The 24,952-nt window shown below is 37.7% G+C and overlaps 1 protein-coding gene across 1 annotated transcript in view; it reads left to right on the plus strand.

Moving 5' to 3' along the window:
• The window catches only part of PHF3 (PHD finger protein 3), a 126,552-nt gene extending 111,204 nt beyond the window's left edge, over positions 1-15,348 (plus strand). Inside the window, exons 11-15 of the mRNA XM_006897058.1 lie at positions 2,566-2,761; positions 3,165-3,312; positions 6,450-6,539; positions 12,022-12,217; positions 12,438-15,348. Coding sequence (XP_006897120.1) covers positions 2,566-2,761; positions 3,165-3,312; positions 6,450-6,539; positions 12,022-12,217; positions 12,438-14,545 — 2,738 coding nt within the window. The 3' untranslated portion in view covers positions 14,546-15,348. The remainder of the gene's footprint in view (positions 1-2,565; positions 2,762-3,164; positions 3,313-6,449; positions 6,540-12,021; positions 12,218-12,437) is intronic.
• The last annotated feature ends 9,604 nt before the right edge of the window (positions 15,349-24,952 follow it).

Here is a 24,952-nt window from a genome sequence, read left to right on the forward strand (position 1 = left end):
TAGGCGACTCAACGGCACATAACAACAACAGCAAATCATGTTAAAATTGTGATGTTTTAGCTAAAAGAAGTGGGTGGCAGCTGACAAATTTTTAGCAGGAAAGTAACAGGAAACAAAATATTATGAAAATCTCTGGGATTTGAAGTAGAGATTATATTGAAAGAATACTAAAGAGAAGGCAAAGTAGACTGGAGGGGCCTTTATACATTAATTAAGTGATTGTTACTGTATACCATCAAGTCAGAACTGACCCATAGCTGACCTTCTAGCAGGTTTTCAGAGGCAGTGACTCGCATGAATGGATTACCCATCCTTCTCTCGATGGGTGGCTAGTGGATTTGTACCGCTTGCTATTAGGAGCAGCTTCTTACCCCTAGGCCACCACAGCTTCTTTAATTAGAGTGGTAGCACTGAAAATGTAAATAAGTAGAGAGAAGCTTTGAGATGAACAAAGTAGGTAGTTTCAACAAGTTTTGTAGAGTGACTGGATAAGAAATAGGGCTGTGCTAGAAAAAGAGTTACAGTTTATATTTATCAGTTTATTGAAACATGCTTTTTCAGTAATCAGGAAATCCCAGATTGATTGATGGGTTGCCCTTCATCATTTTCTAGAAAAAACAATGAAATATGCTATGAATTAAGTAAATTTTCCATGATTGATAATATTCTCAAAATTGTGTTCATATAATTACCCCTCCCTTCACTCATCAAATTGTGCGACCTTGTGATTAATCACCGCCCATCCTCACTCCTCTCTTCCACTCATCCTCCCTTGGTTCCTCATACACAGTCTACAATAATAATCTTATACAGTGTTTGTCCTTATGCGATTGAATTAGGTCACTTAGCATCAGACTGTCCAGTCCTTCCCAAGTTAGGTAGTGATTTTCAAAATCTTTGCTCCTGCATGCTGCATAGTATTCCATCATGTGGATGTACCATATTTTCTCAATCCATTTGATTGTGGTTGGACATTTGGACTGTGTCCCTGTTATGGTGATGAATGACACTGCTGTGAACCGAAGTGTACAGGTCTTCGTTACTGTCTCAGTTTCAGTTTTCTCAGAGTATATTCTAGGCAGTAGAATAGCAAGGTCATATGGAATTTCTGTGTTCAGCTTTTTTGAGGACATGTAAAACTGCCTTTCAGATTGTTGTACCATTTAATAATCCCACCAGTAATGTGTAAGAGTTCCTATCTCACCACATCCTCTCCAACATTTATTACTTGTTGTCCTGTTAAACTTTGCCACTGCTACTTGAATGAGATGGTATGTCATTATGATTTTGATTTGCATCTGTTTTATTGCCAGTGATTTTAAGTGGTTCTTCATGTGTGTGATGACCATCCAAATGTCTTTCTCTGTGAAAAGTCTTTACATGCCTTTTGCCCATTTTTAAATTGTGTTCATGTACTTTAAAAGGATATAGTAGCAGTAAGGACTGAGAGTGCATAGTGTTCTGGAGATTAATAATTATCATAAAGAAAATTATCAATGGTTTTGTAGTATTTTTGAAGCATAGCTACTTAGTTATTTTCTGGAAAAAAAGTCTTAAAAGTATTTAGTTATTTATTTCTATATAATTATTTTTTTTTATATTCATTATACAGCCTTCATTCTGAGCTCCAGTCATGACAATAATACCTAATCACAGATCCCTTTTAAACAGTCTTCTCCCTCATCTGTTTCAATGCAGTATACATTATTCATCCCATCTTTCTCAGTCTTCCCCCGACCCCGATGTCAGTCACGCTTTCCATCAGTGGCACTTTGCAGAATTTGTCCTTTTGTGACTGAGATGTAATGTCCTCCAGGGTCACCCATTTTGAATAATAAGGCATGAGTTCCTTGTATTTCAATGCAGCACAGTATTCCATTATGTGAATATACCACAGCTTCTCTATCCATTCATTTGTTGATGGGCACTTAGTTTGTTTCCAGCTCTTTGCTATTGTGAACAAAGTCGTGCTAAACATGGGTGTGCATATATCTGCTTATGGTAGTTATGGTTTCTTTGAGGTATATTCCCAGTAGTGGAATTGCTAGGTCAAATGGTATTTCTATTTGTAACTCATTGAGAAAGCGCCATACTGCTTTCCATAGTGGTTGCACCATTTTACATTCCCACCAGCAGTGAATAAGGGTTTCAGTTTCTTAACAACCTCGCCAGCCTTTATTGCTTGCTGTTCTGTTAAATTTTGCTATTTTGACTGGGGTGAGATGATATCTCATAATTGTTTTGATTTGCATCTCTCTTAGAGCTAGGGATTTTGAACATTACTACATGTGTTTGTTTGCCATCTGAATGTCTTCTTTGGTGAAGTGTCTGTTCATATCCTGTGCCCATTTTTTAATTGAATTGTTTACGTTTATTTTTTTGTGGTAATTGTAATAGTTTTTATGCTATAATTTTTATCTATTCATCGATGATAGTAAAAAATGTACAGTTACTCAAAATTTGAATCCAGCAACCTGATAATAGCTTTAAAAAGTGAGAAATCAATCAAATTTTAGAAACTACAGCTTGAAAAAAATGTTTTATTTTGGGATCTTCTGTTGTTAGGTCGGATGGCACCTCCTGTAGATGATCTTTCTCCAAAAAAAGTGAAAGTTGTCGTTGGAGTATCTCGTAAACATTCTGACAATGAAGCAGAAAATATAGCAGATGCTTTAACTTCAACCTCAAATATTTTGGCTTCTGAATTCTTTGAGGATGAGAGGCAAGAGTCTCCAAAGTCAGCATTCTCACCTGCTCCACGGTAAGTTTCTCTTGGTGATAATTGAAGTAACCATACCTACCTATACACTGAACTAAATTAGAAAAAAGAATAATACTCTGAAAGTGAATCTAGAGATTTTAAAACAGTTTTTCATTTTACTTGTCCCAAGAAACAGAAGACTATTTAAAAAAAAATTATTCTAAGCCCAGAGGATGACTTACTGCAGCAAGTATAGGTAAATGTAAATATAATTCTGTGAAGTGAAAATGTAATAGTCTCTTTAATTAGTAACCTTTATATATTTTGGGCTTCTTGATGTACTAAAATAAAAGTAAATGATGACTATAAGTAGAAAATGGATTGATTGAATAATGGAAATAGTTAAGGCTGCTTTTTTTTTTTTTTTTAATTTTCTTTTTTTTTTTAACACGTCATTTTCTAGTCCTGAGATGCCTGGAACTGTTGGTGTTGAATCGACTTTCCTGGCTCGTTTGAACTTCATCTGGAAAGGTTTCATCAACATGCCATCTGTAGCAAAGTTTGTTACCAAAGCCTATCCGGTGTCAGGCTCTCCTGAGTACTTAACTGAGGTATTGTGAGGTTTTGCCCTCTTGGACCTGTGTTATCATATGTGTTTCTGAAAGGAGCAGGCAAGAAAACATAAAGTTTCCAGTAAGACTTAGCCATGATCCTGAAACTGCTTCATTAATGATATTATTAAATTTAAAATGACGTTTTAGAACTATAAAAAACTATTCATGAAAATATTTACACGTCGTCCTGCATGTTTGTCAGCATGTGCCTCATTAAATGAGAGCATTCAAAATTAATGAAACCCTGGAAGCTGTCACTCAGAAGTGTACTTTGAACATAGAACTCAAGCCATGGCTTCGGTTGGGTACACCTTAGTGTTTAAAATGGCATCTTTATTCTTTAGTACTTTAAAGAGATCTTTGACAGCAGATTTGTCCAGTTCAGTAGATCTTAAGATTCTTGATTGATGCTTCCATGGATGTTGATTGTGAATTCAAGTAAAATTGAATCCTTGACAACTGCAATCTTTTCACTATTATATAATAATGTAAATGAAAGTAGAATATTTTTTAGCTATTCTGAGAGGGGAAGGTATTTTTTTTCCAAATGTAGAGAAGGAAAAGAAATCTGTATGTATGTTAAAATTTTATTTTGCTGTTCATTCTATTCATGCTTATTATTAATGTTTTAATTTTTAACCACAGTGATATGCTTCATATAGTTTTTATATTAAGATTGCTTGATAAATAATATTTGTAAATGCGAATATTGTAAGAGAAAAGTTAAATTTATTTACGATGCTCTTCTTTTTTTAAAAAACTTTATTTTTATTATTTTTTGTGTATGTACCATCAAATCAGATCTGACTGGTACAGGAGGGGGTTGTTCCTCCGTCTCCAGCAGAGCATCTGGTGGATTCAAACCGCTTACCTCTGGGATTGTAGTGCATCTTCTTGCCACCTTCTTTTTATTTTTTTATGCTCTTCTTTTAGAACAAATTTGTTTTAATCTTTAATCAGCTCGTGAGATAATCTCTTTCTAAGATGAAGAATAAGTCCTGAGCCTCTTTTTCCCCCTTCCCGTCTCCTTTTCTATTTTAAACCTCTGAGGCATAGTTTTTATGTAGTTAACTTTTCAGAGGTCTACCTTCCCTTTCTTAGTTTTTAATTTGATTCACTCACTCATTGCCCTTAGAGTTGGGGTCAGCTTATAGCTGACCTTCCAACAGGTTTTAAGAAGCTGTATATTGCACAGGAGGAGATTGCCCATCTTTCTCCCTCAGAGCATCTGATAGATTCGAACTGTGTGACTTGGCATTGGCAGCACAACTCTTTACCCATTAGGCTACCAGAGCTCCCTTTAATTTCATTAGGACTATAAAGAGTGCAGCCATCATGGGGACAGTCAGGTCGGAACTCCACAAGGAAGAGCATTCTCCATAAAATATCCATAGTATAAAACTGATTCCCATAGGTCAGACATGTGTCACACTCCCTAACATATTTCTCTCCATGCTGACACCAACAGTCCCTACCAGGGCTCTCACTGCTCTGCTCCTGGGTCTGCTAATCCATTTCAGTAGCCACACATAACTCACAAACCCATACTCAAGATTATAGTTTAGCTTAGAAACAGAATACAGTTCTTTAATCAGGACAGTTTCTCAAATGTGCTTGCAGGCCCTTTGACCTTCAGCTCTTGACTTTAGACTAGTGTAACAAAGTTCTCTTCGACCAATTAGATAATCTCTCCATGTAGTCCTTACCGTGTAGTCCTCCAGCAGGTTTAGGTGAAAGCCCCTGGCTTTGGCTCCATGGGACGTCACATTGGTTAGTTTTTCCACTGATAGTGGAAGTCTTGATCTTGATCCATCTCGAAATTAAACAGGAATCAATCTCTGTGGCCCTGAAGGACAAATGCTGCATTCTTTGCTGCTTCTTTCTTTATTGTAGAGAAATTGCCATCTTCTACCTCTAAACTTGCTCAATTTAAGCCTCGAAGGATGGTGAAACTGCCTAATCTTTTTAGTAGTTTAAACACCCTATTTTCATGTTCACATCCAGCTATGTGGTGAGAATCAAAAGCAATTCCTCAGGAAGTAATTTTGAACAGCAAATCCATTACACCACAAAGACTAAAATTTCAAATAAATTATTAAAAGCTATTAATACTTTAAAAAAATCAGATTAATTATTGTGCTTTTGATTTTCTCATTCATGGGAAAAATAAGAAAATACTAATAGTCTTACATGTTCTCAGTTGCGCAGTTCTTAGTTGATCTTAGGTATATTTATTTTCAGAAAAAATTTATTTCAAAGAAAATTTAAAATTTGCAGTGTACTTTTTTCTATACAGAAACATAATTGTATAATTAAGTTTGGTAACCTCTAAAACTTAGATGTTAATGATTAAGAAAAAATACTTACCTGCCCCTACCACCAAAGAAAGTAAAACCGGGAAAAACAGTTGCTCCCAGTATGCTGAAATTTATAGAGCCTTCATCCTAGAGAGGGTTAAACCAGGCTGCTCCTTGGAGGTAAGGATTCTGGGGCTTCGCCTGACATACTTTGGACATGTTGTAAGGAGAGACAGGTCTTTGGAGAGGGACATCATGCTGGGCAGAGTGGAGGGACAGCGCAGGAGGGGAAGACCCCTTATGAGGTAGATTGATTCAGTGACTGGGGTAATCGGGATGGGTGTGTCAGAGGCAATGAGATTGGCACAGGATAGAGCAGGGTTTAGGGCTGTTGTACATACGGTCACTATGAGTCGCAAACGACTCGACGGCACATAACAACAACATCTTGAATTGCTGCCAGTCAGGTATAATTACATTTACTTCTTTTTTCCATGCCTCTCTTTCTGCTAAGAATTGGCATGCCTGCACATGCTTGCTTAATACGTTGCCGCAAATGATGGCAAATGTGTTTCTAAGCATGGTCATCAATTTAAAAAGTGTGCGGCAAAGTGTTAATAGCTTTATTTTAGGTACCCACTTTTGTCAGTTGGTGTTGGCATTTTAAGTAAAACCTAATGATTATCCTTGTACTATTATACTCTCTGATCTGTTTAATGATACTTTTATTTACTTGTTTTTATTATCATTTTAGAGCTAAATTTGTATAAATTCTGTGATTGTGAATATTAGAATATATTCTATATATGTATGACTACCTTTCTTTTTTTGCTACAGGATCTACCAGATAGTATTCAAGTAGGTGGCAGAATTTCACCTCAGACAGTTTGGGATTATGTAGAAAAACTAAAAGCATCAGGAACCAAGGTAAGGAACTTTGTTTCATTGTACCAGTACAAGACAATGCTTGGAAACAAACCACTCAGAACTCTTCTACAAAGCCCCAGAGGAAAGAAGCCTTGTTATTAAAAGAGTGTTGTATAATCTCTTAGACACTAATCTCTTAATTAGAATCACTACTAATTGTAAAGCTACATGACAATGCCACACAGCTGAACTAAAATTATTTACTAAAACTTGAACCAACCCAGTGTGATTCCCCTCCATCTCTTGGTTGCATCTGCCAGTGATTTAGAAGAAATGCTTTAAAATAAGTATTCAGATTAGTTCTTCAATTTTGCCCTACTTCACTTGTAGATACTTGTTTCTGTTAGGGTACAGGTTGAACTTCTCTAACAGTGATATCCTAAAATATAATGACTTAAAGAATATGGGAGTCTGTCAGGGTAGTTAGGAGGGTTTAAATCTACAGGGTCATTCGGAGAGTGACTTACACTCAGTCATTGCCATCAAGTTGGACCTGACTCCAGCAGGTTTTGGAAGCTATAAATTGCTAAATTGTGTAAGAGGCCTCCTTTTTTGTTTGTATTGTTTATTTACCTGTTTCTAAGATCTTTACCAGTAACAGTCACACAGCACTATTCTAATTATTTGTGGTCAAGTTAAAACCAATTCATAAGTGAACCTGCAGCAAGTTTTCAGAGGCTATAAATTGCCTCAGAGAAGTTTACCCATCTTTCTCATGCAGAGCAGCTGGTGGATTTGAACAACCTGCCTTTGGGTTGGCAGCTCAACTCCTTACTAATGCATGTCCAGTTGTTTTAAGGGCAAGATCCTTAAATTACAGTCTACACTACTTTCTGTAACTTCAGTTGGCACAGACTTAGTTACAGAACTCTACCTTTAAATGTTAAAGATTTATTTTACTGATAAGAGAAAAAGAAGAGAATCAATATTGGGAAACAGTAACCTTAATCACAGTACTTTTTCTGTGTATTTTTTCTTATATTTTCTTTAACTTATGTTACAGAATATACACAGAGAAAGTAAATTATTTAGAGAAATCATCCCACTGCAAAGGAAATACTCTGACAAATCCACTGATTTGGTTCTGACTCATAGTGACTCTTATCTGTAAACCTTAAAAAGTGGAGTTTGCTCATCAGTTTCCTTGGGAGTGGCTGGTGAATTAAAATCATTGACCTTTGGGTAGCCACCAGGCTACCCTGTACCGCTAGAGCTCTTTCACAGATGTACTCAGTTACTCAAAGGTGTGCCTTACAACATAGAATCAGGCAGTGCCTAACTGCATACGAATCTATGGTCCCAACCCTTATAAAATCTGTTATATTAGAAATTTTAAATGTATATGGTGATTTGCAATAATACTTTACGACTTTTCTCAAGCTGCCAGTATTCCTTCCCCTTCCTTTGGCTTCCCCCCCACCCCCACCCCCGTTCCAATGCAAGTTTCAGAGTTGGCTCTGACATCCATTTTGGTCTATTCTTTCCCCCCCTATATTTGTAATGACCTTTAACCTTCTTTGTGGATGATGTCCTTCTAGAACTCATCTAGTCTTCAGTCATTAGTGTTTAGTACTTCACATCTATTAAGATAGTTTTCAAAAAAAAAAGATAGTTTTCAAATTAGCTGGGATACACTCATGATTGTATTTTGGTTCTTGTGGACTTGTTTTAAAAATGGCTGAAGCTGTATTGACAGAGGACTCCTAGAATTTCAAGCTAGATTCAAAAGAAAGCAGTGTCACAAGAGATATCATTGCTAGGGTCAGATGGAGCTCAGCTGAGAGCCGAGAATACCGGAAGGAAGTGTTTTACTGACTATACAAAGGCATTTGACTGTGTGGATCATAATAAACTATGGTTAACATTAAGAAGAATGGGAATCCCACAACCCTTAATTGTGCTCAAGCAAAACCTCTGCATAGACCAAGAATCAGTTCTCTGTGCAGAACAAGGAAAATACTATAGTTTAAAATCAGGAAAGGTATGTGTGAAGGTTGTATCCTTTTTCCATACATGTTCAGTCTGTGTCCTGAGCAAATCAAGAAGTTGTAACATAATAGAAAGAATGTGGCATCAGGATGGGTGGAAGACTTATCAACAAATGTGTTATTTATATGATAAAACCTCTCTTGCTGGAAGTGAGGAGGACTTGAATCACTTGCTGCTAAGGATGAAAGATAACCTTTAATACAGATTATATCAAAAAGATAAAAATCCTCACCAGAGGTCTGATAGACAACACCAAGATAAAAGATTGCAGTTGTCAACATTTGTCTTACTTGGATCCACACTCAATACCATTGGTACCAGCAGCAGTGAAGAAATTAAAAGATGTGTTACACTGGGAAAGTCTGCTGTTTGCAAAATACTAAGGAACAGTGTTGTTGTTGTTTTGTTGTTATGTGCCGTCGAGTTGCTTGCAACTCATAGTGACCCTATGTACAACAGCCCTAAACTCTGCTCTGTCCTGTGCCAGTTGCACTGTCGTTTTCTTACATTCCCATCCCGATTACCCCAGTAACTGAATCAATCCACCTCATAGAGGGCCTTCCCCTCCTGCGCTGTCCCTCCACCCTATCAAGCATGATGTCCCTCTCCAAGGACATGTCCCTCCTCACAACATGTCCAAAGTATGTTAGACAGAACCTCTCAGAATCCTTGCCTCCAAGTAGCCGCACGGTTTAACCCTCTCCAGGATGAATCTGTTTGTTTTCCTAGCAGTCCATGTTATTCTCAATACTCCAGCACCACAGCTCAAAGGCATCAATTCTCCTTCTGTCCTCCCTAGTCATTGTCCAACTCTCTGATGCATAACAAGTGATAGCAAAGACCATGGCCTGTATCAGGCGCACCTTAGTCTTCAGAGAGACACCAAATGTCAGTTTAAAGCCGAAGATCCACCTGATTCAGGCCATGGTCTTTTTTAGTCACTATGCATCTGAAAGCTGGACAATAAATAAGGATGATGAATCAAAGCAGAAGCCTTTGAATTGCAGTATTGGAGAAGAATGTGAAGTATTACATGAACTGCCAAAAGAACAGGTTTGTGTTGAAGAAAGTGTGGCCAGAGTGCCCTTAGAGGCAAGGATGACAAAGCTTTATCTCACATGCTTTAGGCATGTTGTTAGGAGGGGTTGTTCATACTTGGAAAGGTGGAGGGGTGGTGAAGGAGAGGAAGGCCTTTAACCAGGTGGATTGACACAGTGACTGCAACCATATGCTTCAGTGTGTCTGAGATGATAGGATGGCATAGGATAGAACAGGTATCAGATTTATTGTTTATAGGGCTGCCATGAGTTGTACTTGGCTCTGTAGCACCTAACAACAGTGTGTGTATGTTTGTGTATAGTGAGTATTTTTTAATTTTGAAAGAGATCCTTTTAGGTAACAAATCTTTTCTTAAAAGCAGAACCTTCATTTAGCTCAATAACATTTTCTTTAGGATCTTGTATGATTTTATATCTACTTGCAAAAGTGTTCGTTTCTTATAATACTGTGAACACAGTATCAAGTTGGCAATATCTTTGCGATTTGAAACCAAGCCAGGAACCTAGAGGCAAACAAGTATTTCTGAATTAATTAAATAACTTGATCAAACTAATGAGCTGTTTTGAAGGAACTGGCAAGAAACAAGGAATTGATGGACTACCAGCTGACATATTTCTGCAAACAGATGCTGCCCTGCACACGCTCATCAGGTTTTGCAAAGAAATCTGGAGGACAACTAGCTACTCAACTGACTGGGAGAAATCTGTATTTATTCCCATTCCAAAAAAGGTGATCCAAAAGAGTGTGGAAATTAACAAAAAATATCAGTAATACTCACAAGCAAGATCCTGCTTAAAATTATCCGAAAATGACTGGAACAGCATATCAGCAAAGGACTGCCAGATGTACGAGCTGGGTTTAGAAGAGGTGTGCCACTAGGGACATCATACTCAAAGTTAGATGGATCTTGGCTGAAAGCAGAGAGTACCAGAGGAATGTGTTTCAATGATCCCATGCAAAAGCATTGGACTATGTAAATTAACAACAGATTGTGGCTAACCTTGAGAAGAATAGGAATCCAGAACACTCAGTTGGGCTCAAGCGAAACCTATACTTGGACCAGGAAGCAATAATCAGAACAGAGCAGAGAAACACTGCATGGTTCAGTGTCAGGAAAGATGTGCATCAGGGATGCATCCTATCTCCATATGTCAAAAGATCATTTAGGAGGCTGGACTTAATGAGGAGGATTGTAGCATCAGGATTGGAGGAAGACTTATTAACAACCTGTGTTATGCAGATGACACAGCCTTGCTTGCTGAAACAGAGGAAGACATGAAAGACTGTAATCAAGGACTGTAATCTTCAATACAGATGGAAGCTCAACATCAAGAAAACAAAGATTTTCACTGTTGGGCCAATTGGCAGCTTCATGATAGACAGAGAAGAGATTGAAATTATTAACAACTTCCGCTTGCAACACTCTTGGCACCAGCAGTCAGGAATTCAAAAGATTAATTGTATTGGGAAAGTCTGTTGTCTGGGACCTCTCCAGGGTACTAAAAGGCAATGATGTCAGTCTGGAAATGAAGGTGCACTTGATCCAGGCCATGGTATTCGTAGTTACTTGTTGTGCATCAGAGAGATAGACAGTAACTAAGGATGTTAGAAGAAGGATTGATGCCTTTGAGTTATGGTACTGGAGAATAGTGTTAAGCATACTGTGAACTGTCAGGAGAACAGATCTGTCCTGGAGAGGGTGAAACCAAGCTGTTCCCTGAAGACAAGAATTTTGAAGCTCTATCTCATGTACTTTGGGCACTTGGCCAGGGGATCAGTCCTTGGTGAAGAACATCGTGCTTGGATGGATGGAGGGACAGTGTAGGAGAAGGTGACCTAGGATGAGATGGATTGACTTAATGACTGGAGAAATGGGATTAGGTTTGTCAGAGATGATGAGATTGACTCAAGATAGGGCAGGATTCAGAGATAATATACATAGGGTTGTTATGATTCGCAGAAGACTCAATGGCACATAACGACAACAGTGGTTGAAGATCTTTTATACAGCTAACTGATTACTGAAGAACAGATTCAGTAAAGTATATCATCATTGGATAGGGGTGTGTGTGTGTGTGTGTATTACTTGCGAGTGCTATTAAATTCCTGTATGCAAATAGCACAAGATTGAAAATCAAGTTATAATATACGTGTCAGAAGCCTTGGATTTCACTGTCATTTCTGCCACTGACAACTTAAGCATTAAGCAACATGAAACAAATCACCTTGACTTCAATTTCTTGTGTTTTCATTCATATAATACAAATTTATCAAAGGATCAACCACCATGTTCTCCTGTGAGCCACTTTGTTTCCATAATCTTATCTATATTCGTGTTAGTAAACTGATAATTAGTAATCATCATCCTAATATTTGTCAGCTGATTTCTTTAAGAAATTTCTTTATCTTACTGTTTGTTCTTATTCTTGAACAGGAAATTTGTGTGGTTCGTTTCACACCAGTAACTGAAGAAGATCAAATTTCTTATACTTTACTGTTTGCATACTTCAGTAGCAGAAAACGCTATGGAGTAGCTGCTAACAATATGAAGCAAGTTAAGGATATGTACCTTATTCCTTTGGGTGCCACAGATAAAATTCCACACCCTCTTGTGCCTTTTGATGGACCTGGTAGGTGTATATCTTATTGAGAGGGTATAGGTGAAATAAAGTGGGAAGTGGGACCAATATGAAACAGACTGCTTTTGGAGAGGGTGTGATGGTGATTCTCAACTTCTGTATGGGGACAGGTACCCTTTGACAGCTTTTAGTAAGCTAGATGTGAAACCTGTCTTTGTTATAGTAATTAAAAATGACTGTTAATTGGTGGTTTCTGTTTTTGTTTTCCCAGGGCTTGAGCTACATAGACCTAATTTACTCTTGGGCTTAATTATTCGTCAGAAGCTGAAGCGACAGCATAGTGCTAGTGCCAGCATGAGTCATACAGCTGAAATCCCTGAAAGTGGACCTATGACAGTGCCACCTGATAAAAAAAGTAAAATAGAAGTTTCTACAGAAGATGCACCAGAGGAGGAAAATGACTTTTTTAATTCTTTTACAGCTGTATTGCACAAGCAGAGAAATAAGCCTCAGCAGACACTTCATGAAGACCTCTCAGCAGCAATTGAACCATTAGTGGAAGTCACCAAACAGGAACCACCGAAACCTTTACGATTTCTTCCTGGAGTACTGATTGGCTGGGAAAATCAGCCTTCTACTCTGGAATTAGCAAATAAACCTCTTCCTGTGGATGATATACTTCAGAGTCTCTTGGGCTCTACTGGTCAAGTATATGAACAGCCCCAGCCAGTTACAGAACAGAATACTCTCCAAGAAATTCCATTTATAAATGAACAGACCAACCCAAAGCCAGAAGAAATAGATAAAGTAGAAGTAACTGATGCTGAAGGCAGTGAAATAAAGGTTAAAGCAGATAAAGAAGTGTCAGAAAATTCAGGAATAGAAGAGGAAGAAGCATCAGTGCTGGCGTCCTCGTCCATCTCTCCAGGACCTTTAACAAATCTTAGTCTCAGAGGTAAACCACCAGATATTTCTACAGAAGCATTCTTAACAAATTTATCTATTCAGTCAAAACAAGAGGACACTACAGAGAATAAAGAGAGGACATTAAAAAGACAGCTGCCACAAGATCAAGAGAATAACTCACAGGATAACCGGACTTCAAATATGGGTTCTCCAGGCAAGTCACATATAACAAAAGGAAACCTGGATGGCAGTGTAAGTTGCAGTGACAGCCTTGTTGCTAACACAAGGTCCCCACAGTTTATCAATCTGAAAAGGGATCCCAGGCAGGCAGCTGGACGAAGTCAGCAGATAAGTACACCTGAAAGCAAAGATGGTGATAGTTGTCGGAATGAAGAAAAACACACCCCACCTGACTTGTCACAGAGCCAAGAGCAAATACCAGAGCCGACCACTGCAGATGAAAAGTTGTCTTCTATAGAGAAAAACACATGTGTTCAGCAGAGTGATAATTCAAGTGTTCCACAAAACTCAACTTCAGTAGAAAATATACACACTTCTCAAACAGAACAAGCAAAACCTTTACAGGAGGACACTTTAATGCAAAATATTGAAACTGTACACCTGTTGCGAAGAGGAACGCCAGCAGCAGCATCTCATTTTGAAGTTGGAAATACATGTCAATCGGAATTTCCTTCTAAAAATGTTAACTTTACCCCTAGAAGCAACAGCCCCAGAACAAATGCAAACTTTTCACCTGTGAGGTCACAGCAACCCAACCTTCATCTCAAATCCAGCCCTCCTACATTTCCATTTCCAGGACCTCCTAATTTCCCCCCACAGAACATGTTTGGATTTCCACCACATTTACCACCCCCATTACTTCCCCCCCCAGGATTTGGCTTTCCTCAAAATCCCATGGTCCCCTGGCCACCTGTTCATCTGACAGGCCAGCCACAGCGTATGGTGGGCCCTCTTTCTCAGGCTTCAAGGTATTTAGGCCCACAAAATTTTTACCAGGTTAAAGACATTCGAAGACCAGAAAGACGTCATAGTGATCCTTGGGGTAGGCAAGATCAACAGCAGCTAGATAGGCCATTTAATAGGGGAAAGGGGGACCGCCAGAGATTTTATAGTGATTCGCATCACTTGAAGAGAGAGCGACATGAAAAGGAATGGGAGCAGGAATCTGAAAGACATAGACGCAGAGACAGACCCCAAGACAGAGACAGAAAAAGCAGGGAGGAAGGACACAAAGAGAAAGAGAGGGCACGGTTATCACATGGTGATCGAGGAACAGATGGAAAAGCAAGCAGAGATAGTAGGAATGTAGACAAAAAACTAGATAAGCCTAAAAATGAAGACCATGAGAAGGACAAAGACCGAGAGAAAAGTAAACATAGAGAAAGTGAAAAGGACAGGGACAGGTACCACAAAGATAGGGACCACATGGACAGAACTAAAAGCAAACGGTAAAAGTAGCAGGCTGTTTCCAGGTTACATTTCAATAACTATAAAATGTTGTCTCTTCAAAACCTAAAATTGCCTGCTAGGATTGTGCCATCTTTTAAATTTTTACTGTCAGTGGTTTGCAAAACAGTAAATTCTGTGTGTTGGTGCAGAGCATTCTGTACCACTGCTCATCATCCCTTCTTCATACCACCTCTCTCTAGTTGTAGGAATTTAATATTTTTAAAAGTTTTACATTGCTGTATATTCAAAATTGTTTAATTAATATGCAATAAAGGCTTAGAAATTTTAGTTTTATTCTGTAATTGATAAATATGGTTAACTATGAAATATATTTACTGCCTCTAGTGAATGTCCTTTATATAATGACTAATTTGAGAATAGTGTGTGCTCTGTAAGTTTGTTTTAAATTGCACTGTTGTTTTTTTAAAAAAGACAAAAACAGAATTCTGAAGGAACTACAAAAGCCAAGCAACTGCATAATCAGATTATACTAATCATTTAGTTGAGCAGTTTTGACCAAGAATCAAAAGTCCACGGAGTACATGTATTGCTTTAATCTGCACTCATTAGAAGTATTTTATTATCATATACTACAGCTTTGTAGTAGGCCATTATTTTTCTTTCCATTTTTGGCTCTTCAGAAACTTGAATACTTAAGCTTGTACATGATCTTGTGTTTTGCTATCCTTTTTACTGTAAAATGTAAATATTTTAAGGGATATTTTGATTCTAAATATGATAAAAGAATTTCTCACCTATTTTTTGTGTGTGTGTGGTTAAAAGTTTTTTTTGTTCTGTAAAGCTTTAATGTCTTCAAACATCATTCTTACCTAACTGAGCCAAAAGTGTATAAGCATAGCTATCTGTGGTCAGGCTGTAGGTGAGAAAAAGAAACACTTTCAGAAAAAACCTTAGATTATAGATCATCTAAGGAAGTAAAGTATTACCCATAAAAAAAGTGTGCAGCTATAGCATATGATTCTGAATACTTACACAAATTTTACTATTCTGACTTAATCAGTAATCACTGTAAAGCTACATAACTTTTCTTAAAAGTATGTTGTGAATCTTTTTTTGTAAAATGTGTAATTAACGCTAATTTGTTTTTACAGTAGCTGCACATTTTCAGATTTGTTTGAAATGAAGGTATATGGATGTGATTTATAATCAAAATCTAAATTTATTTACACCTTAAAATAATACATCTTTGTTGATTGTTGTAATTTAAAGCTATAGCTGCCAAGTGATAACCAACCCTTGAGACAGAAAGAGAACTAGTATTTTTATGTACCTATACTAATGAAGAAAAATATAAACTGACTCCACAAATTAAGATTATGTTTGTTTTCTTAAGGATTAGAGATTAAAGACCAAGTTTTGAAACTGAATTAGCCTTAGTTTTATGAAAGACAAAGGAGAGAATTAAAAACCAGACATTCTGTCTGATTAATTACAGTTTGCAACAGGTTTGGTTTTTTCCCTTCTTTAGCTCTTTATCCTCTCAAGGTAATGATAAAAGTTCTGAACTAACAGGACTTAACTATAAATAAAATTTGTTTTATTTGGCCTACTTTTCTTTTGAATATTAACATTTAGAATAAAAGTCAGTTAATTTCTAAAACAAAAGTTAGCCAGTCATCATTTTCACTATTAGGAAGAAATTAATCTCCAGAGTTATACTAAAAAAAACCTGTATTGTTTTTATTTCCAGTATGTTTGTTGTCAGTCTGCTTTCACAGATTCATCTGGTTTAGTGATAGATTAGACATCTTCTTTTGCAAGATAAAAGAAGAGTGGATTGACCAATGAAAGCCTTGGTCGTAGTTTCTGACTACCACTTAGGCAGTAGTTTCCTATATATATTGTGATGATTAAAATTCTTACTCTGCTGGATCTAGATAAACGCTTGTAAGATATATATACAAGGCAAATACATGATTGTAGTGATGAACATCTACAGAGAAAGATGAATAGTCTTCTCCCATGTGATTTACAGCCTCTGAAAACCCATTGGATGATCAGCTGTGTGTTCTGACTTGATAGCACATAACAACAGTGATGAACGTTGCTTGAGGTTACAAGCTCTTAGAATCAGATATTTTAACTCCTTATTTTATAGTTTCCTTTGTTAGGATGCAGGACAAGACTTTTTTAAAAAAGAAATTATGAGTTGGAGCTAGATGTGGAGCTTTTCAAAATGATTCAAGTTCACCCCATAAAGGAAATGAAGTCCCATCTTCCCATTTTTCCTATTTTCTAGAAAACCTATTAGAAAAAAAGCTTGCCATTTTTTTACCATTTAGAACTATTTAACATGTTTTATAGTCTCCTGACTAGCAATATGATGTCTCCTTAAAGTTCATCATTTTCAGTCCTTTTTGTACTCCTTATGGCAATAAGGTACCCATGTTTGACGTGTTTTATGTTGAGTGCTTTTATATACATCAGGCTTAGCCCTGAATGGTGAACCCTTAGAACTGAGGAAATTGGTACCAGGAAAAGTGGGGGAAATTTCCGAAGGTTGGACTGTTGCTGACAACCCTAGTCTTTAAAGTCCATGTTTGTGACCATTGTGCTGGAAGAATTGCCAAAGAGAAAAGCAAATCTGTTTATCATGAATGCTTTTCACAATCCTATTTCTTTCCATATCACCAACCTGATCAAACCTTCACTGAGCAGCTGTTGTTTTGTACCATTTAGTCAGGAACCGACTCATAACCTACCCTCCAGTGGGTTGTCAAAGACAGCAAATCACAAAAGAGTAGATTGCCCATCTTAACGCAGGCTAACTGGTGGATTTGAACTACCAACCATGAAAACTCCCCAGCCCCCCCGACCCAAAAGGTTACCAAAACCTGTTGTTGCTTTTGTATGAGTGTACAAACCATCTGGCAGCCTTTGTTAGCTTTCTTCTGTCACAAATTTGGGCTGAAAAGAAAGGTGTCGGCAAGGTACATTCCTTTCTAGAGGATCTAGGAGACAATCCATTTCTTTGGCTTTCCTTGCACTTTTTAAGGACTCTTACAGTTCTACTTCAATAATGCAGGATAATCTCCCTATTTTAATATCAGCTGATTAACTTAATACTACTTTTCATATAATCTATTTAGAGATTCCAAGGATTTGGGCATAGAAACCTTTGTAGGGCATTCCACTTAGCTTCTGATTGATAAAGTTTGCAAAGTTTCCTTGTGGGTGAACTAGTTTTATTTTGGAGCTTATAAAACAATAAAGGTTATTAAGTGTGTTGAAAACAATGCCATGAATAGAGAAGAAAATGAGGAAACAAACTACTTAGGCAGTAGTAAGTTTATGCATGTGAGTTAACAAAATACCAGTTTTGTAATAACTGGGTTTTTGAGGTTTGTAATTACTTGAATTTTATTTAAGTATCACTGTATGGTATCATCTCATTGCTGGAATGGACTCATAGCTGCCCCACGTTGGATTTTTCATGGGCTATAAATCACATAGGAGAAGATTGTTTATGTAACAGAGCCACTGGTGGATTCAAGCACACTTTCTGCTTTTGTTGTTGCTGCTATGTGCCGTCGAGTCGCTTGCGACTCATAGCAACCCTATGTACAACAGCCCTAAACTCCGCTCTGTCCTGAGCCAATCGCACTGTCTCTGACACTCCCATCCCAATTATCCCAGTCACTGAATCAATCCACCTCATAGAGGGCCTTCCTCTCGTGTGCTGTCCCTCTACCCTCCCAAGCATGATGTCCCTCTCTAAGGACCGGTCTCACAACATGTCCAAAGTATGTTAGACGGAGCCTCAGAATCCTTGCCTCCAAGGAGCCACCTGATTTAACCCCTTTCCAGGACAAATCTGTTTGTTTTCCTAGCAGTCCATTGTACGTTCAATACTCTTCTCCAGCACCACAGCTCAAAGGCATCAATTCTCCTATCCTCCTTGTTCATTGTCCAACTCTCTGATGCATAACAAAGTGATTGCAAAGACGATGGCCTGTATCAGACACACCTTAGTCTCCAGAGAGACACTATTGCTTTTCAGTAGCTTGGAGAGGTCCCTAACAGCAGACTTTCCCATGGCAATGCACCTTTTAATTTCCTGGCTGCTGGTGCCAAGACTGTTCACTATAGAGCCAAGCAAACTAACGCTGTGTACAATCTCAATCTCTTCACCATGCATCCTGATGCTGCCAATTGGTCCAGTGGTGAGAATCTTTGTCTTCTTGACATTGAGCCTCAATCCATATTGTAGGCTGCAGTTCTTGACACTCTGCAGCAGGCGCTTCAGGTCCTCCTCGGTTTCAGCAAGCAGGGTTGTGTCATCCGCATAACGCAGATTGTTGATAAATCGTCCACCAATCTTGACCCCACATTTCTCCTCATAGAGCCCAGCCTCCCGGATAATCTGTTCTGCATATAGGTTGAAAAGGTATGGAGATAGTATGCATCCCTGGCGTACGCCCTTCCCGATTTTGAACCATGTAGTGTTCCCTTGCTGTTTTGACGACTGCCTCCTGGTCCAAGTATAAGTTTCACATTAGAACGATCAAGTGTTCTGGGATTCCCATTCTTCTCAAAGTCAGCCATAGTTTGTTATGATCGACACAGTCAAATGCCTTTGCATAGTCAATGAAACACAGATAGACATTCCTCTGGTATTCCCTGCTTTCAGCCAAGATCCATCTAACATCAGCTACAATATCTCTAGTACCACGACCCCTTCTAAGCCCAGCCTGCACTTCGGTAGTTCTCTGTTGATGTGCTGTTCCAGTCGTTTTTGGATAATCTTCAGTAAAATCTTGCTTGCATGTGAAATCAGTGAGATTGTTCTGTAGTTTCCACATTCTCTTGGGTCACCTTTCTTTGGGATAGGAACAAATATCGATCTCTTCCAGTCAGTTGGCCAAGTGGTTGTTCTCCAGATTTCTTGGCACAACTTGGTGAGCACGTCCAGAGCAGCATCTGTTAACTATGTCAATTGGCATACCATCTATTCCTGGGGCCTTATTTTATGCTATTTCCTTCAAAGCAGCCTGAACTACTACTTTCATCACCATAGGCTTTTGCTCATATGGTGTTTCATGAAATTCTTCTGTGTCTTCCAATTCCTTTCGATACAGTGACTCAGTATATTCCTTCCATCTTCTTTTAATACTTCCGGGATCATTTAACGTTCTGCCGAAAGCATCCTTGATTATAGCAACTTGAGGTTTGAATTTGTTCTTCAGTTCCTTGAGCTTAAGATATGCTGAGCGATTTCGGCCCTTTTGATTTTCTGGCTCCAACTCCTTGCACATTTTATTGTAATATATTGCTTTGTCATCCCGTGCTGCCTTTTGAAATCTTCTATTCAACTCTTTAGTATCTTGAATTCTTCCTTGTGCTTTGGCTTCTCTGTGCTCCAGTGGAATTTTCAGAGTCTCTTCTGACATCCATTTTGGTCTTTTCTTCCTCTTTTGTCTTTGCAATGACCGTTTGCACTTTTCCTGGATGATATCCTCTCACAACTCATCTGGCCTTCGCTCATTAGTGTTTAAAGCCTCAAACCTGTACCTGAGATGGTTCTGAAATTCAGGTGGGATAGACTCAAAGTCATATTTTGGTTGCCTTGGATTTGGTTTAATTTTCCTGCTTTTAGAGATAACTAAACACATATGCTTTGATTTCTGAATCAGATTCACCTTAGTCCTCAAACTGGTATCATTGCTCCTCAATAATTTGGAGATGTCCCTGGCTACAGACTCCCACTGCAATATGTTTCTCGATCTCCTGACTACTGGTAGCAAGGGTACTGATTGTACCAAGTAAGATGGAGTTGTTAGCAGTTTTGATCTTTTCTCCACCTGTTGTGTTTTCTCAATTTTGAGATGCAATATATACTGAAGGCTGCAGTGTTTAACTTTTGCAGCAAGTTCTTCAAATCTCTCACTTTAAGCAAGCAAGGTTGTGCCATCTGTGAGTCTTCAGTTCTCTTGCCACATTTTTTATAGTCTAGCTTCTGGAATACTCTGCTTAGCATACAGATTAAATAAGTGTGGAGATAATACACATACCTTTCCTAATTTGAAGCTATGTAGTGTTCCCTTGCTCTGTTCGCCTAGTAGCCTGTTAAGACAGGTATTTTCACAGAAGCACAAGTAATTGTTCTAGGATTCCCATCTTCTCAAAGGTAGCCACATTTTTTTTTTTTTATCATCCACAAGTCAAATGCTTTTATTTAATCAACAAAGCACAAATTGGCATTTTTTTTTCTGGTTTTCATTGCTTTAGTCAGGATCCATCTGACAATGATAACCATGGTGCCATGGCATCTTAAGTCTAGCGTGAAACAACAAAAAACTGACTTAAAATGTATTAGTCATGAGCCAACAGAAGACCTTTTAGATTTCTTAAAAATATTTAGGGGAATCTTGGGTTCATGGGTTACACTTTGGGAAATGCTGCTTAAGGGAAAGGTTTGTTTTAGGAAAGGATATATAGGGAACACAGTTTTCCTGAAACTTGTACCTTCTTTACTCCATCGTTTTTATATGTGAAGTGTGAGTACCTTAAAATAAGGTTTATTTACTAGTATTATTTTTCTTTCATGATCTCAATATTTCCAAAGTCAGATGAAGCTATGTGCATCAACCAAACTCAGATAAAGGTTTTTGTGTTTTGATATGAGGTGGTTTTGGTTTTTTAAATAGCAAATACTGAGTAGTTTTTTTAATGGATTCTGCTTTTAAAAAGCACTTCGGAATCAATGAATCTACAGTCTGCAAATATTCACTATATTCTGCCCGTACACGAGTATCATCAGGATTGTTTAAGATCAGTTTGAGGTCCAGCAAATAGTGCCAAGGTTCTTAAGTAGCACCCTTAAGGTTATCCAAAAATGTCTGTAGTCTTCTAACTGGAATATAATATCTGAAATAATAAGACCAAAACTAAATTTTATCAAGTGATCAGGATAAATACTTGTTTCAGTGAAATACTAGCTTCTGGCTTAGTGGTGAGAAGTTGTGCTGTCAATCCAAAGGCACCACCTGCTCCAAGCGGTAATGATGGGCATTTTCCTTTCATGCAGTTCACTGCCTCTGAAACTTCACTGAGAGTGCAGCTGTGCCTCAGTTCTGACTCAGTGGTACATAACATCTCTGCAGAGACTAGAAACTGCTTATGCAGATTTTGCATATTAATAGTACTGATTCCTGAGCCTTTTTATTTGTATGTTGTATTTTCTGTTGATAATTCATAGTTTTAAATAGTTCCACAGCACCTCACCCCCAGCCATGCACACAAACCTGCTTATGGGCATAGTTCATAACGTGTTTACCTGCTATGCATAGGCATAAGTCAGTGTTTGAATCCACTAGCAGTTGTGGGACGTTTGCCATAAAGATTTTCAGCCTTGAAAATCCGATGATGGAGTTGTTAGGAGTCAGTTGATTCTGTGACAGTGGGGTAGTGGCCAGCAGCTCTGAAAATGCTAAGTAACAATGACAATACTAAGATTACATTCTTGTCTGCAATGTTAAAAGTTATAAAGGTTATTCATACTTACATCAGTAACTGGTTTGGGCCAAACAATTTCTCAAGTTTTGCTTTTGAAAGGACACATATTATCAAGACAATTTCAGTGATATAATTTAGAACTTTTTAATGCTTTATTTTACAATTTATAGGTCTGAAAAAACTAAATGTTAAAAGTTTAATCACACAAGCATGTGTTTTCAGTCAAGTTCTACAGAGTTTATAAAGCAAAAGCATTACTCTCCAGACGCAACTACTTTCAATTCTCTTAGACATTTATTATATATTTCTAAGCAACATCCCAATTTTTTAAAAGTTACAAGTGCTCTATTATTTATTAATGTCTTACTATGAGAACTTAGATCCCATAAGGACACTATCCCTTCATGTCCCCCCCACACACATTTATGCACTTACTGGTTTGAGTCCATGTTCAGATTGTACATATTACAATCATGTTATATTCATAGCAGAGCCATGTAGTGGAATATTGTTAAATACCCTTATATAATTTTTGGGGTTTTCGCTGATTAAAATTTTTATTTATGTTTTCATTGCCAAATTAGTCCCAACCAAATTTTATTTTAAAACAGTCACAGATGAAAAAACACTAAAGAAGTTCAGAAATAGAAAGGAATTCACACATTTATATGTAAATCTAGGAGAAACAAAAAACCCACAACATAGTAGCTTTTAGACTATTACATGTAAAAGTAAACAGGAAATTTCTAACAAGTGACCTATCAAATAACTATAAGAGAAAGTTACGTATATTTTAAAAATATTAAAATTTCCACTATTTTTTAAAATTTGTTTCACTATTTTGCAACCTAATTTTATTCATCTCCACTATAAACATTGTACCCTTCTAATTTAGTTAATTCAGTTTTTTTTGAGTCCTCAAAAAAGACAACATCTTTAATTTTGCCAACAAAATTTCTTAGAAAAACCTCCTGAGTAACAATATTTACCTCCCGACCATATTCAAACCCTCCTAAGTAACTAACACCCTCATAGTTTAGAGCAACAAATTTTTTGCATGGATCAATATCCTTAGAAAGTATCAAGCTGCCATCTAGGTAGGCTTTGATAAGGGTTTGGTTTTGAGTTACAATCACATGGTGCCATGTGTTACAACAAAACGTGCTGCCATTATAGAGCATAGGCACAGAGACTCTTTGTCCTAAGTTAACTGCTATTTTCAGAGTCTGATTATGGAGGCCAACTGCCAGAAAATCATTCTCATTTTGAGCTTTTCCTATCCATACAATCAAACCTTCAGTTTCGGTAGTACTAAAATTGAAGGCTACAGCAGTGAACTGAAGGTTTCTCTTTCTGTAATGTGGATCAGTGTACTTAATGTAAGAATTGCCTATAAATTTTGCTGTTGAAAAGGAAGTTTTCATTTCACAGTACCTTCCTGCCCAACCCAAAGCACACAAACAACTGTAAGAAAATAATCCATCAGGTATGCACAGAGATCTGTGGAGACATAGGTTCCACAGACACTGCACCGATTGTTCACATTGGGGTCCAGTCCAATGTGGCAGACATTTGCAAGAGAAAGTGGTGCCATTTACAGTACATTCACCCCTATTTCTGCACACATTGTATCCACAGGCTGTTCCATCACAATCACCTACATTTGAACCAGCTTTTGCTCCTAATTCAGTTAATTGTAATTCTTGATTATTTATAATTAATTCTCTAATACAGCCATGAAAACCTACAGGCTCACTTGCTATTGCCATGGGATTGACAAGATTTAAAGAGGGCACTCCACCAATATAGAAATCTGTGTTTGTGTTCAGGGAACTCATTTTAGTGGTGAATTTTTCAGTTACATTTATCCCATCCAGATCCAGGTAGCCTTTTGCACCATCTCTTCCTGCTTTAACCACGTGCCAAGTACTTGTGTTTATTGTAACTTTTTGCAGAGTTTGGAGAATGGTAGTTCTTTCACCAAGATTGTAGCGAAGTTGAATGGAGCTGTTGACTAAAGAAATACATAAAAAATCACCTGTTGACAAAGAAAGCACTGATCATTAAGTAATTAGGAAAATTTCATTTGCTTTTTAAAAATGTCCTCTTTCTGGCTAGTTGGCAAAATATTTTGAAAAACAAAGCAACATTAAGTATTGAGCTCAATGGGAATTTTATTTACAATGTATAGTTGGTTCATGAGGGAACAAAGTGATTTATACTGCCTATCTTTCAGAAATCTTACTCAAAACATTTCTCCATCTAACTTGTTGCACTTGAGGTAATTGTTGTATACCAGAGAGCAGGAATTGATCCATAGCTGACCCTCCAGTGAGTTTTCAGAGTCAGTTAATCACACAGGAGATTGCCCATTTTTTTCCCTGTGGAGCAGCTAGTGGCCTTGGACCATGTGCCTTCATGATTGCAGCTTCTTGCCATAGGCCACCAGGGCACTTGTAGTTAATTAAAAATATCTTCCTCTTACCCAGCAAGATTTTTTTTCCCCCAGCAAGATTTTTTACCACAGTACATTTTTCCTTTTACTACTTGCAAAATGAAACGTCCTTTCACTGTTTTAACCTCAGTGGCCTCCTTTTTTTTTCCACCCTTGGTGGTCCATACTAGGATGTTGAGGAAACCTACCAGCTCTACATTCATACAATACTCCTTTCCACCTGAGAGGAGACGTGAACTCATGCAAAAAGTGGCTCTCTTACTTTGAGAATTTATTTTTTGCATAAAGGATTTCTAGTAAATTAATTACACCTGAACTTATTAATATATGAGCAATAGCCTATGGTGATGAAAGAAGAAGTTCAGGCTGCTTTGAAGGAAATAGCATAAAATAAGGCCCCAGGAATAGATGGTATACCAATTGACATATTTCAGTTAACAGATGCTGCCCTGGACGTGCTCACCAAGTTGTGCCAAGAA

The sequence above is a fragment of the Elephantulus edwardii genome, unplaced genomic scaffold (assembly GCF_000299155.1).
Source record: "Elephantulus edwardii isolate Elephantulus edwardi_28Jun2011 unplaced genomic scaffold, EleEdw1.0 scaffold00198, whole genome shotgun sequence".
Taxonomy (NCBI): Eukaryota; Metazoa; Chordata; class Mammalia; order Macroscelidea; family Macroscelididae; genus Elephantulus; species Elephantulus edwardii.